Source organism: Elephantulus edwardii, unplaced genomic scaffold (genome assembly GCF_000299155.1).
Source record: "Elephantulus edwardii isolate Elephantulus edwardi_28Jun2011 unplaced genomic scaffold, EleEdw1.0 scaffold00028, whole genome shotgun sequence".
Taxonomy (NCBI): domain Eukaryota; kingdom Metazoa; phylum Chordata; class Mammalia; order Macroscelidea; family Macroscelididae; genus Elephantulus; species Elephantulus edwardii.
In genome coordinates this window covers 4,752,294-4,771,794 of record NW_006399778.1, presented here as the reverse complement: position 1 = coordinate 4,771,794, position 19,501 = coordinate 4,752,294, and the positions used below count along the sequence as shown (strand labels likewise).

Below are 19,501 nucleotides of genomic sequence, written 5' to 3'. Positions count from 1 at the left end.
TTACGTTTCCGACTACAAAGCTTTACAGGAAGAGATTGTCCATCTTTCTCCCCAAGAATGAGCTCATGGCACCCAGTTTTCTGTTAGAAGCCCAATGCTTTACAGACTATGCCACATTGTAACATGTAAATAGCTCCAATTAATGTACAGCATTGGTTCTAGAAGGAGAAATGCCCTAGTCCTTCCAAAACCCAGCGTCACAGCTTCACCCCTTCCAGAACCTAAGAACTGCTGTCTGGTTACCTGGATAATGTGATGACTACGTTTGTATAGGGGTACTTCAGGAAGGCATCCAGCAGTATTGTCCACTGCACCCCGAGGGCCAACAAGAAGAGATTGAAGGCCACACTGCTCCAGCCATGTCTCCTCAAAGACGAGGTGAGGAAACCGAAGCCAAGGGCCGCCATGATGATGACATCCTGGAAGACTGTGCAGGGGAAGGGGGAGAGGTGGGAGGAAGCAGACAACACGGAGAGTTGTGTGAAATGAGAGTTTTTACTGCTCTTTGATCAAGTTAGGGAGCCGGCAGGTTTCATCACTAACATGAAGGCTGCATGTCTCTGGAGGTTCAAATCCACTAGCAGCCATGAGGGAGAAAGATGGACAATCTTGCTATATGAGTCAGACCCAATTTCATGGTACCAAGGGAGAGGTTACTTCATCTCTTTGAGCTTCAGTTTCCTCTGGGGAATAATGAAATTAATAACATACACACATCCTGTGGAGTTGAGTTAAAGATAAAATGAGCTAACGCTGCCTGAAGGCAAGACCTGGTTCATAGTGTGTTTACTATAATGTGCCTTGAGTTGGAACCTGACTCATAGCTGACCCTCCAGGGGTTTTCCAGAAGCTAGACATCACAGGAGAGGAGATTTACCATTTTTCTCTCCAGCAGCAGCTAGTGGATTTGAATCACATGGGTTTGCAGCACAACTCTTTACAACAGAGCTGCCTGTTGTTGTTGCTGTTGTTGTTGTTGTTGTTGTTTTGTGTCCTAGAGTGGCCTACAACTCACAGTGACTCACTGGACCCTGTGTACAGTATCTCTGAACCCTGCCCTATCCTGAGGCAGTCTCATTGATTCCGACACACCTAATTCCATTGCCCCAGTTACTGTGTCAATCTATCTCATCTGGGGTCCTCCTCTCCTGCGCTGTCCCTTTACCTTTCCAAACATGATGTCCTTCTACAAGGACTGGTCCCACCTGACCAGATGCCCAAACTATAGGAGATGGAGCTTTAAAATCCTTGCCTCCAAGGAAAAACTGCCAGGCTTATAGTAAACAGAGCAATTATTGCTACTTTTGCCACTTAGAAAACATATTGATAACAACCAGGAAGCTCTGGTGGTATAATGCTTTCCATATTATTGTTAATTGGAAGGTCAGCAGTTCTAATCCATTGGCTACTTCTTGGGGCAAAAATAGGTAATCTCCTCCTGTAAAGATCCTTGGAGGGTCTCTCTGGATTAGACTGGAAAACAGTGAGTGATGACATCAACTAGGGTAAAGGAGCCCTGATGCTCTAATGGGTAACTAACTACTCATCTGCTAATCAAAAGATTGGTGATCAGAACCACCAACTGGCTCCCACAGAGTTAACATCCTAGAAAACCTGATGACACAGTTCTATTCTGTCCTCTGGAGTCACAGTGAGTCATAATTAACTCAACAGCTCTTAAAGGATTTGCGCTTAGCACGTAACTGACATTCAGTAAAAGTACGGTTCTTTTTGGTGATCAGGTTAGATTCTCTGATCACACAAGAAAAAATAAACCCAGAGGAGCCGAGTGACTTGGCCCAGGTCATACAGAGAGGAGGGAACAGGTGTAGACCAGGATTGGCAAGAACCAAAGTGGCTTTGTAGGAAGTAGATCATCACTCACTCTTTTTCTTTTTCTTCAGTTTTCTATCTTTATTTGAGAATCAGCTATTAGTTTTCTTCCACCTTGATGGTTTGTAGACTTTTTTTTTAAGGTGGTGACAGGTACACAGGTAACCAGTGTGTACAGCTTTCCGCATTACATTTTCTGAACAACCGTACGTGGATGCAGTATGAGACATTCTGTTTTCCTTTGGCCCAGACAACTTTGTTAAGCCTGGTGTTAATGTAAATATCTGGTGTTCGCATCTCCTTCATGGCAAATTTCTGGATCTCCCTGAGTGCCCAAGGGACACGCTTCTTATATCCCATTCCTCGGATGCATTTGTGAATGTTGATGGTGTGCTCTCTGGTCACCACTTTGTTGACGGTTGCCCTTCTTCTTCTTCTTCTCATCATCTTTGCAGGGGTGATAGCGCTGGGACCAGGCTGGAAAGATAGCTCGCTCTTTTTATCACTTGCTGTGAAATACCAGTAGGGCCAGGAGAAAGCACAGGGTGACCTTCATCTTTCCTGGCTTCAGCCTCTGAACAGGAGTGCTGCAGCAAGTAGATAGAGGGTACCTAGTGCAGAGAGAAGGGCCTGCAAGGAAAAGACTGAAGATTTTTACTGATTCCCGGTTTTGGAGAGGGGTTAGTTTAGCTTAGGTTAAGTGAATTTGTAAGGCTGGCTTTAAATCAGAGTTCTGGTACTTTCCAGCTGTTCAGTCTTGATCTAGTTATTTAAACTCTCAGAGTTTTAATAACTATGTACATTTATTAAATATTTACTGTAGGCAAAGATTCTCACCACTGGGCCAATTGGCAGCACCATGATAGATGGAAAAGAGATTGAGGCTGTTCACAATTACAGCTTGCTCGGCTCCACAATCAACACTCTGGGCACCAGCAGTCAGAAAATCAAAAGATGAATTTCACTGGGAAAATCTGCTGTCAGGGACCTCTCCAGAGTACTGAAATGCAACGATGTCAGCCTAGAGACTAAGGTGCACCTAATACAGGCCATGGTCTTTGTAATTTCTTGTTATGCTTCAGAGCTGGACAATGACTAAATATAACAAAAGGAGAATAGATGCCTTCGAGTTGTGCTGGAGAAGAACCTTGAACATACTCTGGACTGCCAGGAAAACAAATAGATCTGTCTTGGAGAGGGTGAAACTAAGTTTCTTCTTGGAGGTTAGGATTTTGAAGCTCTGTGTCACATCTTTGGGTATATGGCTAGGAGGGACCAATCCTTGAAGAAGACATCATGCTCAGAAAGATGAAGGGATGGCCCAGAGGAAGACCTCGGATGAGATAGATTGTTATAGTAACTGGGGCAATGGGAGTTGTTGGTATGTCAGAATCAGTGAGACTGGCTCAGGACAGGGCAGGCCTCAGAACTGCTGCATATAGGGTTGCTTGGGGTCACAGGCAACTCGATGGCACATAACAACAACAACACATGTCAGCATACTTTTAATACCTTTGAGGAGGATACTGTTGTTAGCACCATTTTACAGATATTTAAACTGAGACACAGAGAAGTAACTTACCCCAGGTAGTACATCTGGGATTTAAATCAAGATAGTCTGTAGTCAAAGGGGCTAGTTGCTAGAGAAGACATCATGCTTGGCTAAAGGGTCAGTAAAAAAGGGAAAGATCCCCTATGAGATGTATTAACATAGTGACTGCAATAATGGGGTCAAACAGCGACATTTGTGAGGATGACACAGGACTGGGCAGGATTTAATTCTGTGGTACATAAGGTTGCTCCGAGTCAGGGCCGACTTGACAGCACTTACCAACATTAACAAGAGTCAGCTCTGGATGCTGTGCCTTTAACTACAATACTATCTTCTCTTCGTTTTCTCATCTGTTAATCAGTAAGAATAATCATTCCTCCTTTATAAACTTGCCAGAATCAAATGGTATTAAAGCCTGGAATTGATCAGAATAATAAATGCTATTTTAGAAAGGAACACTACTTTTTTTCATATGTGTAGATGCCTGGAGAGAGGTCCTTAAGGGTCTCTCCCCTCTCCCTTTCAATAGCTATGGTTTTTGTGTTTGTAAAATTTCTTTTTAAAAAAAATAATTTTAATGAACATTTACAGAGAATTTGGATTTTCATTCATTCATTGCTGCACAAAATTTCTTATTTTATATGATCAGTGTTGAAATTTTCTACAATTTTCAGGTAGAGAAGCGTGTAAAGAAAAGGAAAAAGTATACACGGACAGTTCTTTAATACTAAAATTTGATAGACATGTGTTTTGTTGAGCTATGTTGTTTGATGAGATAAATTGACATGGTTAACTGGGGCAATGGGATTAGGTGTGTCAGAGTCAGTGAGATTGGCTCAGGATAGGGCAGAGTCCAGAGCCATTGTACATAGAGTCGCTATGAGTTTCAGGAGACTTGAAGGCACATAACAATGTTTTGTATTTCCATATAAAAGCTCATTTTGTTAAAATGCATCTCTTTTTTTCTTTACTGTGGTAAATATATATATATATATAAAACAACACATTACAAGTACAATTCACTGATATTAACCATGTTTATCAAATTTAATAACCATTAACACATTGAACTGTCACTATCCTCCTTCCTAAATTTTTCCATCACCCTCACTGGAATCTCAGTGCTTCCTAAGCATTTTCACACAATTCCATTTAGATCCCAATTCTATCATTTCTTGTTAGGTGAAACCATATTCAAATGCCAACCCAGCACCATTTTGACCTATTAAATGGCCATTTTTATGTTTCAACCTCATAGCCGTGTGGCTCTTGCAGGCTGTTTATGCTCATCATGAGCTAAATAAGGACCATTATGCCTTCCTCAAAGGGTGTTTGAGATCAGAAGGAAACAAAGTTTTGCTCAAACACTTGGTTCAGTGGCTGGCACATGGCAAATGCTAGGTAAACGACCTCCATACATCATCATCTTCATCATCATGATGACAGGCACAGCAGTGAGAACACACTTGCCGCTGGCCTTCAGTCCTGACTTTGACCAAGATGAGGATGCTCTTTTCTGGAACACTCCAAAGTCCCAGAAAGATCTTTCAGTTGTAGAGTCAACTGAAATTCATTTTCATTTAAAAAGAGGCGTCCCCAGAGTCTGGTACATAGGGTTCAGGCAGGCACCTGGCTGACAGCTTGGGCATGTGGAAGGCCCCGAGGACCACGAGGGGGCTGAAGGGGCCTAGGAGTGGGTGAGAAGGCTGGTGTAGGGATGTCCTAGTCTCCTGCCTGCTTCTTCTTAAGAAACGGTGGGGGGTGGGGGTGGGGTGGAAACAGGTGGGTGGTGGGTAGATAATGCACTTCCGTACAAGCATTCTTGGAATCGCTAAAATTCCTTCCGTAGACAAGCAGGTAAACGGTATATGTGAAGGTCCAATGCCCATTAAGGAATGGTGAGGCCTGTGCCTAATCAGAGACTGTACCTGCCACCCTGCTTTGGAGATTAAAATTCAGTTTTTCTTAAGCACTGTACTGTTCAATAAAACACGCCTGGCATTTGGTAGCAACACTGTTCACTCAGTGACTAGACTAGTTAAGAGTCCATAAGCTCCCAAGAGTCCCCTGGAGATTTTTCATCTATTTTACAGGAGGGGACCAGAGAGGACCAGGAACTTCATCAAGTCCCCACAGCACAGCAGCAGAAGAGCCAAGCTCTGCACCCCGGTTAGGGCTCTACCACCAGTCTAGGTTGTCTCTCACTCTCATTTTTTCTGAGGAACTTTAGGCACGTCCTTTGGCTCCTCTGGGCTTCCATTTACCTGTCTGTAACACTGGGGAATTAGACTTGATGCTCTAAGGCCCTTCCAGCTCAGGTAAGGATAAGTGAGAAGTTGAGCCCTTACAGCTCAGGTAAGGATAAGTGAGAAGGCAGGAGCGAAGACAGCAGGAAGGGACAAACATGGCATCCGAGCACCCAGAAACCAGAGGAGCAAGGGGGGATGTCTCCATCAGGCACAGCTGTCACCTTGCTTCCAGGTTTAGAAACTTGGGGGTTTCCTAGCCTAAGCACTAATTGTCCCGGGGAAGGAGCCATGCTTAAGCCAGCATGATAAAACTGGAGTGGCAGCTTCCAGGAGCTGTTTATAAAGCCCACTGCTCACAAATTAGTATATAAGGAACATTTCCTTTAAATCCCTCTCATTTTAGCCCTTATGTGTCCTCTTAATTCTTCTCCCAGCCTCCTGGTGCTCTAGGCCCACACCCACCCTTCCACATTTCATTCAGGGCTGGGTCTCAGATCAGGGTGTCCCATTGGTGTCAGCCTCTCTACACCCCACATCAGCCACCGTTGGATAAACTAGAGGGCTGTAGGGTGTTCGGAGGTGATAAGGAGTGAATGTGTTACTAAACCATCGGTGACCTACAGCCAGAGCAGAAGTAAGGATCTAAGTCAGGCCTGTGGGAGAGGTTTCCGAAGGCCATAACTTAGAGATAAATGTCTAACCTGAGGATCCAGCTGTGCAGAATGAGGCTAAATTAGCTATCACTGTAACAACAGGCTTCTGTATCTCCCATGTCCCAGACACTATGATAATAAGCATCTTACAGCTTTTATCCACAATACTCTTGTCCAGTAGATATTATTTATTATTTCTATTTTGCATCTTGGGAAAGGGAGGCAGAAAGGTGCTATAACAAGTCCAGGCCACACCAACAGTTCACAGTAGAGGGAGGATTTGAATTCTCACTGGGTGGGCTTCTACACACCATCTTGCCCTGACCCCGCACCTATAGTGTGAGGTTAAGAGTGGAGTCCTCTGAGGCAGGCAGCCAGGGTTCAGAGCCTGGCTGCACCACTGTGTCCCAAATTCCTAGCATGTAAAGTGGGCAGGAAGCAAAGGCACCTGCTTGAAGGCCACTCTGAGCCCTGAGCTCACTAGGCTAGTGTGGAGGGTTGGCAGGCCCAGCAAGTGTTAGTCACTGCTAACCGGAGCCTGCTTTCACCAGCTGTGTGTGCATGCAGGACCACACTCTGCTCTTTAGCAAAAGTCCAGTTGTATTTGTTTTTATCTAAAAAAGAAAGAAATTAGCACTAAATAGTCATAAAGGCTAATATTCTCCTTGAGGAGGATCCATTTGGTAATTTCAGTGCCAGCCTTCTCAGTTCATCCACATGGACAGTTTCTTCTTCCAGCGCGGCTGGTACCACCCTAGCTCCACCCTCTGGCCTCAACCTCTGCCTTCAGCCTCTGGGCTTGACTTCCTTACCACTGGCTAGGAAGAACTCCGCAGCCCCAGGTCTGAGCCAACATCCCACCTCACTGCCTCCACAGCTCCTCTCATGCTTTGCCTTTATAGCAGCCGGGGGAAATAAAAAAATGATTTCCCAAAGGGGCACTTCCAGGTTGAAATGTAGAAGGTACTGGGTTGAGATATTTATTATGTCACAGGGAAACCCCCTCTTGTTGTGTAATAGCCCTTCTGAAGAACAGAGGGACATAGGGTGGTATGGACACCACAGTACAGGCTCTGTGGATTGTTATAACAATGGCCCTCAACGAACCATACCAGCTGAGCTCAGTCTTGTGATTTGTTTTGGCCTATGAGACATTAATAAGTGTGGTATTAGCAGAGACTTGACTAGAGGCTGCTCATTGGGGCTTGTCTTCTCTCAACACAGGGAACACTTTTGATGCCATATGAAGAAACAAGTTGTTGTTGTTATGTGCCTTGTCTTGAGCCAGTCTCACTGACTCCAACACACCAACCCCCACTGCCCTAGTTACTGTAACAGTCCATCTTATCCAAGGTCTTCCTCTCCTTCGCCATTCCTCCACCCTTCTGAGCATAATGTCTTTCTCCAATGATTGGTCCCCTCCTGGCCAGATGCCCAAAATCTGTCAGACAGAGCTTTAAAATGCTAGCCTCCAAGAAGAAACTTGATTTCATCCTCACCAAGTGGACCTATTTGTTTTCTTAGCGGTCCATGGTATGTTCAAGACTATTCTTCAGCAACACAACTCAAAGGGATCAGTTCTTCTGTCATCCTTAGTCACTGTCCAGTTGTCTGATGCATAGCAAGTAGTTGCAGAGACCATGGCCTGGATCAGGCACACCTAAGTCTTTAGACTGATATCATTGCTTCTAAGTACTCTGGAAAGATCCCTGACAGCCGATTTACCTAGTGCAATTTGTCTTTTGATTTCCTGACTGTTGGTGCCAAGAGTGTTGATTGTGGAGCCAAGCAAGCTGTCACTGTTAATAACCTCAATCTCTTCGCCACCCATCATGGTGCTTCCTATTTGTCTTTTGATGTTGAGCTTCAATCCATATTGAAGACTGTAGTCCTTGACCTTCTGCAACAAGCATTTCAGGTCCTCCTCAGTTTCAGCAAGCAAGGTTGTGTCATCTGCATAATTAAGGTTGTTGATGAGTCTTCCTCCAACCCTGATGCCACATTCCTTCTCACAAAATCCAGCCTCCCGAATGATTTGTTCTGCATTTACATTGAGTTGTAGTATTGGAGAGGAATACTAAACATTCCAGGGTAATCAAAAGAACAAACAGATATGTCTTGAAAAAAGTGTAGCCAGAATGCTCTTAGAGACAAATATAGTGAAGGCTTCATCTCAAATACTTTGGGCATGCTGTTTTTGTTGTATATGATCAAACCAGAACTGACCCATAGCTGATCCTCCATCAGGTTTTCAGAGACAGTAAACTGTAAGGGAGGAGACTGTTCCTTTTTCTCCCCTCACAACAGCTGGTGGATTCGAACCACATGCCTTCAGGATAGCAGTGCAGCTTCTTATGACTAGGCCACCAGAGCTCTCTTGGGCATGTTGTTATTAACAGTTATTCCTTCGACAGGGACACCATACTTGGAAAGATTGGGAGTCAGCAAAGAGAAGGAAACCCTCAGTGAGATGGATTTACACAGTGATTGTGGCAATGGGCTCAAACATGTCAGAGATAATGAGGATGGCACAGGATAGGACAGGAGTCAGATCTGTTTGTTCATAGATTGCCATGAGTCGTACTTGACTTGATGGCACGTAACCACACCGCCCCCACCAAGCCTAGGAAGAGCATATTGTTCATTTGTTTCTTCCATCCTCCCTTCCATCTCCTGCCTATTTATCTTATAATCCTCAGAAACAGATTCCTCATCAGATACCTCATCACACATCAGAAACTGTCCTTTACTTCTCCTTCTGCCTCGCCCCCACTCCCAACTAAGTACAGCTGAAATAAGCTTCTAAATATCTCCTCAATCTATCTCCCTGCTTCCACTCCACTGCCCCAGCCTGTTTGTCCTGATTGTGGGCGAGCCAGACCAATGGTCATTAAAGAGAGAACACATATCTCAGAAGATGCTTGTGATAAGCTACAGAAGTTCTAATAAGAAAGTTTTAGTGGGGTCCATGGGAGCTCTGGTGGCCTAATGGTAAGAAGCTGTGTGCCAACCCAAAGATGTACAGTTTAAATTCACTGGTACCTCTACTGGAGAAATATGGGCAGTCTTCTTCTGTGCCATTTACAGCCTCTTGGAAACTGCTGGAGGGTTATCTATGAGTTGGCTCCAAGTTGACAGCAGTGAGTTAAGGTGTATTTAATTTTATATTGTTATGTTCTGTTCAGTCACCTGTGACTCATAGCGACCCTATGTAGTACAGCCCTAAACCCTGCTCTATCCCTTGCCAATCTTATGTCTTTGACACACCTATCCATGTTACCCCAGTGATTGAATCAATCCATCTCATCGAGGGTCTTCCTCCCCTGTGCTGTTGCTCCACCCTCCCAAGCATGACGTCCCTCTCCAAGGACTGATACTGCCTTGTAAAATGTTTAAAGTACATCAGATGAAGCTTCAGAATCTTTGCCTCCAAGGAGAAGCCTGGTCTCAACCTCTCTAGGATGAACTTGTTTGTTCTTTTAGCAGTCCATGGTATATTCAGTACTCTTCTCCAGTTCAAGGGCACCAACTCTTCTTCTATCATCCCTAGTCATTGTCCAGCTCTCTGATGCATAGCAAGTTATTGCAAAGATCATTGCCTGTATCAGACGCACCTTAGTCTTCAGACTGACATAGTTGCTCTTCAGTACTTTGGAGAGGTCTCTGATGGCAGACTTTCCCAATGCAATATGTCTTTTAATTTCCTGGCTGCTTGTACCAAGAGTGTTGATTGTAGAGCCAAACAAACTGAAGCAAACAATCTCAATCTCTTCACCATCCATCACAATGCTCCCAACCAGTGTTGAGATCTTAGTTTTCTTGATATTGAGCTTTAATCCACATTGAAGGCTGCAGTCCTTGACCTTCTGAAGCAAACGCTTCAGGTCCTCCTCAGTTTCAGCAAGCACGGTTGTGTCATCAGCATAGTGAAGATTGCTGATGAGTCTACCTACCTCCAATCCTGATGCTACACTTCTCATACAGCCCAGCCTCCCAGATAATCTGTTCTGCATATAGATTGAAAATATATGGAAATAGGACACATCCTTGATACACAATCTTCCCAATTTTGAACCACGCAGTGTTTCCTTGCTCTGTTTTGATGACTGCCTCCTGGTCCAAGTATAGGTTTCGCATAAGCACAATCAAGTGTTCTGGGATTCCCATTCTTCTCAGAGTCAGCCATAGTTTGTTGTGATCCACATAGTCACATGCCTTTGTATAGTCGATGAAACACAGATAGACATTCCTCTGGTACTCTCTGCTTTTAGGTGAGATTAATCTGACATTAGATATAATTTCCCTAGTGCAACGACCTCTTCTAAACCTAGCCTGCACTTCAGGCAGTTCTCTGTTGATGTGCTGTTCCAGACATTTTTGGATAATCTTCAGCAGAATCTGGCTTGCATGTGATAACAATGATACTCTTTGATAATTTCCACACTCTGTGGATCACCTTTCTTTGGAATGGGAACAAATATAGATCTCTTCCAGTCAGTTGGCCAGGTGGTTGTCCTCCAGATTTCTTGGCACAACTTGGTGAGCACATCCACGGCATTAGAAACCATAAATAAGAAAGGGTTAAAGTGATATAAATAATATTATTTATCATGATTTATATATATTAATTCTTATAATCCACTGGCCCACTGACAAAATCAATATCATTATCATCTGACTATGTGGATCATAACAAATTATGGCTAACATCTCAGAACACTTAATTATGCTCATGTCAAACCTATACCTCGACCAAGAAGCAATTATCAGAACAGAACAAAGGAAACACTGTATAGCTAAAAATTAGGAAATTTGTGCATCAGGGTTGTATCCTTTCTCCATAGCTAATCTGTCGTAAGCAAATCATTCAAGAAGCTGGACTCTAAGAAGAAGAATGTCACATCAGGATTGGAGGAAGACTCATTCACAATCTGTATTACACAAGTGACGAAATCTTGCTTGCTTAAAGTGAAGAGGACTTGAAACACATATTGCAAAAAACACATATGCAAAAGATCAAAGGCTACAGTCTTCAATATAGATTTCATCTTAGTACCAAGAAAACAAAAATCCTTTCCACTGGATCACTAGATGGGGCACAGATTAAAACTGTCAACAATTTCATTTTACTTGGATCCAAAATCAACACCCATGGTGACAACGGTCAAGAAATCAAAAGATGTGTTGCATGGGGAAAATCTGTTGTCAAGGATCTCTCCAAGGTGCTCAGGAACAAGGATGTCTATTTAAAGACTAAGGTGCGTTTAATCCAAGCCATGGCCTTTTTAGTTACTTCCTATGCATGTGAATGTTGAACAATGAATAAGATGACCAAAGAAGAATCAATGCCTTTGAGCCATATGATGTTGGAGAAGAGTAATGAATATCTCATAGACTGTCAAAAGAACAAACATGTCTGTCTTGGAGAAAGTGCAATCAGGGTGCTTGGTAGAGGCAAGGAGGGTGAAACTTCATCTCACATCCTTTGGTTATGTTGTCAGAAGCAGCCAGTCCTTGGAAAAGGACATCATGCTCAGAAGGATGGAGGGTCAGAGAAAGAGTGAAAAGCTCCCAACGGGATGGATTGACAATGGGCTGGAGTATATCAGAGGATGGTGCATGATTGATCAAGGTTGTAATCTGCTGTTCTCAGGGTTGTTAGGAGTTGTAGTTGACTGGATGGTATCTAACAAGAGCAACAACAGTCATCTGTTGGTGTTTGAAATTATGGCAGAGAGTACCTAGTCCAAGGTATCACAACTGGTAGGAGGCAGTGGCAAGACTGGAATAAGACAGTCTAATCCCAGTCTATTCTAAAATTTGAGCTACTTCAGAGTCATCTGAAGGGTGTGATAAAGCTTAGCTTGCTGGGCCTCTATAGAGTTTCTGAGTCAGTGGGTTTGGACTGGGGCCCAAGAATCTGCATTCCTTTGTAAGTTCCCAGGAGATTCTTGAGAACCATTGATGTAGGCCATTCTGCTTACAAAAGCACTTGGTAGAGCTCACAGCCCTGAAAGTAGCAATATGCAGATTGATCCAGGAGCCTTCTCTGGCTACTCAGGATGCCAAACAGCCTTTGGTCTCCTAGGTTTGGAAGGTGTCCTGTGGTGAAAACAGGGTCACCAGGAAGGGACTGGCACCTGCCTCTCCATAGTCATCATATTGCAACTTTTGGTGGATCATATTTGAAAATGCTTTAATATGGAAATTTTCAAACACACACAAACAGACGAAATGGTCTAATCTCATAACTATTTCCCAGATCTGATGACTGCAATTTGGGATCAATCTTGTTTTTAGTATCCTTCTTTCATGTTTTCCCTTGGGATTTTCTGGTTTCAAGCAAGTCCTAGTCATGGTGCCATTTCAGAGGCCTCACAGATTGAGCCTTTAAAATCTCATGCAAAAGTGATAGTTCCGTGTATTATGTAATACTCTACATTCAGATTTTTTCTGCCAGTTTCAAAATGTCTTCTTAGAATTGGTTGCTTTGAGTAATGTATTTTAGTTTTCATGGACTGGATTAAATTAAGTGTATTGACAAATTAAGTTACAAATTTTAAACTAATCATCACAAAATGGAAGGATGCTTTAACTCTGACACCACACACACACACACTCTCAAGGGCAGATTGCTACTTCTTGCTCAAACTTTTTCAGCCACATCCCAGGGTTTTTACTTTGTTTTTAAGTCAGTGAATGCAGATCTAACAATAAGTCAGCCGAAACAATTTTAAAATTACCAATAACTCCAAAGAATGGATTCATATGCACTATTGTGAATGATGCACCATGACTAGAGACTGGCTGGCATGTTTCAGTCAGTCATTTAAAAAAATACCAGGTATTTAATTTTGAGCTCACCTTTTCAAATATGTGTGCATGCAATATAAAAGTATGAAGCTTATTATTAAAAATGGCTATCTGCATTATGTTAAGTGAACTAACTCAGTCCTATAAGGCTAAGTATTATATAAGACCAATATTGTAGAATGTGTATGATGATCCAAGTGGGGGAGGGTGGGGACAGAGGGGTGAGGATGGGAAGGGTGTGTATGTTGTTAATCATGTTGTAGTTGTTGTCGTTATGTGCCATCGAGTCGCCTGTGACTCATAGCAAACTTATGTATAACAGCCCTAAACCTTGCTCTGTCCTGTGCCAATCTCACTATCTCTGACACACCTACCCCCATTACTCAGTCACTAAATCAATCCATCTCATTGAGGGTCTTCCTCTCCTGCACTGTCTCTCCACCCTCCTAAGCACAATGTCCCTCTCCAAGGACTGATCCCTCCTTGCAATATGTCCAAAGTATGTCAGAATCCTTGCCTCTAAGGAGCAGCCTGGTCTCACCCTCTCCAGGATGAACTTTTTTGTTCTCCTAGCAGTCCATGGATATTCAACAATCTTCTCCAACACCACAGTTCAAGGGCATCAATTCTCCTTCTATCATCCCCAGTCACTGTTCAGCTCTCTGACACATAACAAGTGATTTCAAAGACCACGGCCTATATCAGGCACACCTTAGACTCCAGAGTGACAAAGTTACTCATCACCATCAGTACTTTGGAGAGGTCTCTAACAGCAGACTTTCCCATTGCAATACGTCTTTTAATTTCCTGGCTGCTGGTGCCAAGAATTTGATTGTGGAGCCAAGCAAACTAAAATCATTAACAATCTCAATCTCTTCATCCATCCTGATACTGCCAATTGGCCCAGTGATGAGAATCTTTGTCTTCTTGATATTGAGCCTCAATCCATACTGAAGGCTATAGTCCTTGACTTTCTGCAGCAAGCACTTCAGGTCCTCCTCGGTTTCAGCAAGCAGGTTTGTGTCATCTGCATAACGCAGATTTTTGATGAATCTTCCAACAATCCTGATGCCACCCTTCTCCTCATAGAGCCCAGCCTCCTGGATAATCTGTTCTGCATATAGGTTGAAAGGTATGGAGGTAGGAACCATCACTGGCAGACACCCTTCCCAATTTTGAACCATGCCGTGTTTTCCTGCTCTATTCTGATGACTGCCTTCAGGTCCAAGTATAGGTTTCACATTAGCACAATCAAGTGTTCTGGGATTCCCATTCTTCTCAAAGTCATTCACAGTTTGTTGTGATCCACACAGTCAAACGCCTTTGTATAATCAATGAAACACAGATGGACATTCCTCTGATACTCCCTGTTTTCAGCCAAGATCCATCTAACATTAGCGACAATATCCCTCGTACCATGACCCCTTCTAATCCCAACCTGGATTTCTGGTAGTTCTCTGCTGATGTGCTGTTTCAGTCATTTTTAGATAATCTTCAGCAGAATCTTGCTTGCATATTATATCAGTGATACTGTTCAATAATTTCCACACTCTGTCAGATCACCTTTCTTTGAAATGAGAACAAATACAGATCTCTTCCAGTCAATTGGCCAAGTGGTTGTCCTCCTGATTTCTTGGCACAACTTGGTGAGCACATCTAGGGCAGCATCTGTTAGTTGAAATATGTCTATTAGTATACCATCTATTCCTGGGGCCTTATTTTTTTGCAAATTCCTTCAAAGCAGCTTAAGTTCATTGCTTCATCTTCCTTCATCATCATAGGCTCTTGCTTATATGTTGTTTTATGAAATTCCTCTGTGTCTGCCAATTCCTTTTGGTACAGTGACTCTGTATACTCTTTCCATCTTCTTTTCATACTTTCTGGATCATTTAATATTCTTCCCAAAGCATCCTTAAGTATTACAACTTGAAGTTTGAATTTGTTCTTCAGTTCCTTGAGCTTAAAAAATGCTGAGCGAGTTTGGCCCTTTTGATCTTCTGACTTCAAGTCCTGGCACATTTCATTGTAATATTTGGGTTACAAAATTTGATGAGTGGAGGGAGGGGTGGGTAAAGGAAATGGGAACAATCCAGTGTGAAAAGCAATGTATATGAACTTTGTAAGTAAACTAGTATGTTGTTGTTGTTGTTGATTGCGGTTTCTCAAAGTTCATAGAGTTTCCAGAGGCATGTGGTTTAGGAAGTAGATGCCACTCCTGCTTCCCAACCTGTTTTACAATTGGGAGCTCCAGCAAACACTGTCCACAATGGGAAACCATTCAAGTAAACCAATATAAAATTAAAAAAAATTATTTAAATTTAAAAAAGGCTCTTCTAACCACTGATTTTGACTTGGCCAAGTGGATAGATGGAAATATGCAAACAGGGTGTGTTAGTTTATTGACAAAGAAATTGACTAGTTTTGCCATTAAATTGAGTGCAACCACCAGCAAAGAGAGTCTCTCTCTCATCATCAGCAAAGGAGAAGTAGTCATGCAGTGGATGCCTTTCAGGACCAGATATTCTCATGCCAGCCAGACTTAGCAGCATCAGCCATGGCCAAAGCAGAGAATCAGAGAGCCAATATGAGATGGAGTTGACTTTGGGACTGCTACCTCCTGTAGATAGAACCAGAGCTAGGCTAAGAGCCTTTGCCCAAGTTTGTTGGAAAACTAGTTGGGATGAGAGGAAGCCAATATTGGCATGACCGAGGACTTTGTAACACTAGCCTAAAGTGATAAGGCTCAAAGCTGAGTTGCCCGTGAGCACATTTCAGAAGCCGTCCTGAATGTATTCTGCTATTGTTGTTGTTGTTAAGTGCCGTCGAGTCACAGGTGACTCATAGCGACCCTATGAAGGAGAGTTCTCAACGCTTGGGTGTCTCTCATCCTTTCTTCAAGTTCACAGGGTTTCCGGAGGCAAGATATTATGGAAGTGGATGCCACTCCTCCATCCAAATTCTGCTATTAGCCTGGATTATAACCTTTTTTACTTCCCCAGGATGATCCTGTGTGGTCTATGAGTGATCACATTGGAATTTGGACCCACGTATATCATCACAAATGTCAGATGGATGTTGGCTGAGAGCAGAGTACCTAAGGAATGTCTATCTGTTTCATTGACTATGCAAAGGCTGTTTGGATCACAACAAATTGTTTCTAACATTGAGAAGAATGGGACTCCCAGAACACCTGATTGTGTTCATGTGAAATCTATACTTGGACTAGGAGGCAGGTGTCAGTTAGAACAGAGCAAAGAAACACTGCAAAGTTAAAAATCAGGAAAGGAGTACATCAGGGATGTATCTTGTCTCCATATCTTTACAATGTCTATGCAGAACAGATTATTCAGGAGACTGGACTTTCTGAGGAGGAATGTGGCATTAGGATTGGAGGAAGACTCATCAACCACCCGCATTACGCTTGCTTGCTGAAACTGAGGATGGCCTGAAAGATTTCGTTCAGATGGTCAAGGGCTGTAGTTTATAATATGGATTGAAGCTCAACATCAAGTAAATTAAGACTCTCACCACTGGGTCAATTGGCAGCATAATGATAGATGGAGAAGGATTGTTAACAATTTTGGCTTGCTTGGGCTCCACAGTTATCACTCTTTGCACTAGCAGTCGGGAAATCAAAAGCCAAATTGCATTAGAAAAATCTGTTGTCAAGGACATCTCTAGTGTTAAGTCTGGACAAAGGTGGCCAAAGAGAAGAATGAAGCATTCAGAATTCAAACACTGATGGCCTTGGCTGCTGCTGATAAGAAGAGCAAATGGCCTTGCCTGCCTGGATGAGCTAGCAGGTGGTTTGTGAATCAGAGTGAAATGTCCCTCCCTAAAGACCCTGTTATAAAAACCCTCCCTAATAAGTTCACAGTGTGACTTCCCCATTCTGCATCTCCAGAATGAGGAACTTCACCTGGGTGCTCCCCTATTCCCTCCCCTTTAATAAAGCTGCATTAAGCTTTCTCTCATTCTCTCTGATTTCTTCCTTAAGTCCACTAACTTAACATTTAGAATGCTAAAGAGTAACAATGTCAGTCATGAGACTAAGGTGCATGATCCAGGACATGCTCTTTGCAACTACTTGTTATGCATCAGAGAGCTGGACAATGACCAAAGAGAACAGAAGAAGAATTGATGCCTTTGAGTTGTTGTGCTGAAGAAGGGTATTGAACATACTGTGGAGAGTCAAGAAAACTAACATATCTGTCTTGGAGAGGGTGAAGCCAAGCTGTTCCTTGGAGGTAAAGATTTTGAGGCTCTATCTCACATACTTTGAGAGTGTTACAAGAGAGACCAGTTTTTGGAGAAGAACATCAGACTTGGAAGGGTGGAGGGACAGTGCAGAAGGCCCTGGATGAGATAGGCTGATAAAGTAACTTGGGTAATGAGGGTAGGTGTGTCAGAGACAGTGAGATTGGCCCAGGATACAGCAGGGTTCAGAGCTATTATTATGCATAGGGTTGTTGAGAGTCACAGTTGATTCAATGGCACATAACAACAACAAAGCAGTAGGATTGCTGTTGAAATGAATAAAAAGCAGTGTGGGAACTTGAGGGACATGTATGAACTCATTGGAATTGGTTTTGTTCTATTGATACTATTGATGAGGACAATTCCTCTATGTAAAGTTGGTTAAGGTCAGACATGGTTGGTCATCCCCACAGGCCCTTACTTTTTTAAAGAAATATTTTTTTAAATATATGTACTGAACATATTGATGCAATAGTATTTGCGTGTACTTCAGGAAAGTCTGCTGTTCGAGATTTTTCCAAAGTACTGAAGAGCAGTGATACAAACCAAAAGACTAAGGTGTGCCTGATTAAAGCCATGGTCTTGTCAATAACCTGCTATGCATCTGGGAGCTGGACAATGAATAAGAATGACAAAGGAAAGACTGACGACTTTGAATTGTGGTGTTGGAGAAGAATACTAAGTGTGCCATGGACTGCCAAAAGAATAAACATATGCTTTGGAGAAAGTGTAGCCAGAGTGCTCCTTAGAGGCAGGGATGGTGAAATTTTGTCTCACTTACTTTGGGCATGTTGTTAAGAGGAGCTATTGTCTGGAAATGTACATCATGCTTGTAAAGGTGGAGGGTCAAAGAGAAGAAGACTTTCAGCCAGAAAGATCAACAGCAATGAAAGCAAATATATTGTAGATGATAAGAATGACACAGGATCAGACAGGGTTCAGGTCTGCTGTACTAAGATCATTATGAGTTATATTCTACTCCATGGCATTTAACAACAACAGCAAGAACAAGAACATTTGAACGTAATATGAATATGACGCATGTGTAGAAAGTGGTGCATGATCAGAAGAGTTTGAAGCCCTCCAGTCTACACAATGTCACACTTTCTAGCCTGGCTGTTCATATCCTCTACAACTAATCTTGACTAGCCAAATGCAAACTCAACACATCCTGTTCTTATTTAGGTTAGCAGAATCCTTATTCCAACTAAAGTGTTCACCAGCCCCCCACCCCATGTCTCTCCAATTCATGCTTCAACAGCACTGCAACATTCAATAACCACCCAGCCTGTTCCAAGGAGTATGTGTATGTGCATGTTTGTGTGTGCACATCCGACAGTAATGACTTCTGCTTTGCTGTCACTGTAGAAAGGACTCTGGTGACACAGATTAACTGGATTAACCAGATTAACAGTTGGATAATTAGTGGATTAACAGCTGAGTTGCTGAACAAAAGGTTGGTTGTTCAAATCCACAGCAGCTCAGCCAGAGAAAAGTGAAGCAGTTTGCTCCTTTAAAGACTTACAGCCTAAAACAACTATGAAATCCATCTCACCCCAGGCAAAATAGCAATATTTAACAGAACAACAAACAACAAATGTCGGCGAGGTTGCAGAGAAACTGGAACCCTTATTCACTGTTGGTGGGAGTGTAAAATGGTGCAACCACTATAGAGGGCAGTATGGCGCTTTCTCAAAAAGTTGCAAATAGAAATAACCATTTGACCCAGCAATTCCACTACTGGGAATATACCCTAAAGAAACCAGAACTGCCACCCAAGCATATATTTGCTCACTCATGTTTATTGCTGTTTTGTTCACAATAGCAGAGTTGGAAACAACCTAAGTGCCCATCAACAAACGAATGGATAGAGAAGCTGTGGTATATTCACACAATGGAATACACGCTGCATTGAAAAATAAGGGACTAATGAAATATACAAAATGAGTGACTCTGGAGGACGTTATGCTGAGTGAAATATCTCAGTCACAAAAGGACAAATACTGCATAGTTCCACTGTTGTAAAGTAGGACTGATGTAGGAGTTGGGGGGAACCTAAGAGGGGATAAACAAAGTATACTGCATTGAAACAGATGAGGGAGAGAACTGTTTAGGAGGAATATATAATTAGGTATTATTGTCAT

The 19,501-nt window shown here is 42.7% G+C and overlaps 1 protein-coding gene across 1 annotated transcript in view; it reads right to left on the bottom strand.

Annotated features, from left to right (window-relative positions):
* The window catches only part of RHCE (Rh blood group, CcEe antigens), a 59,904-nt gene that overhangs the window by 37,083 nt on the left and 3,320 nt on the right, over nucleotides 1–19,501 (bottom strand). The window contains exon 2 of the mRNA XM_006883650.1: nucleotides 244–427. Within this exon, the coding sequence (XP_006883712.1) occupies nucleotides 244–427 (184 nt within the window). The remainder of the gene's footprint in view (nucleotides 1–243; nucleotides 428–19,501) is intronic.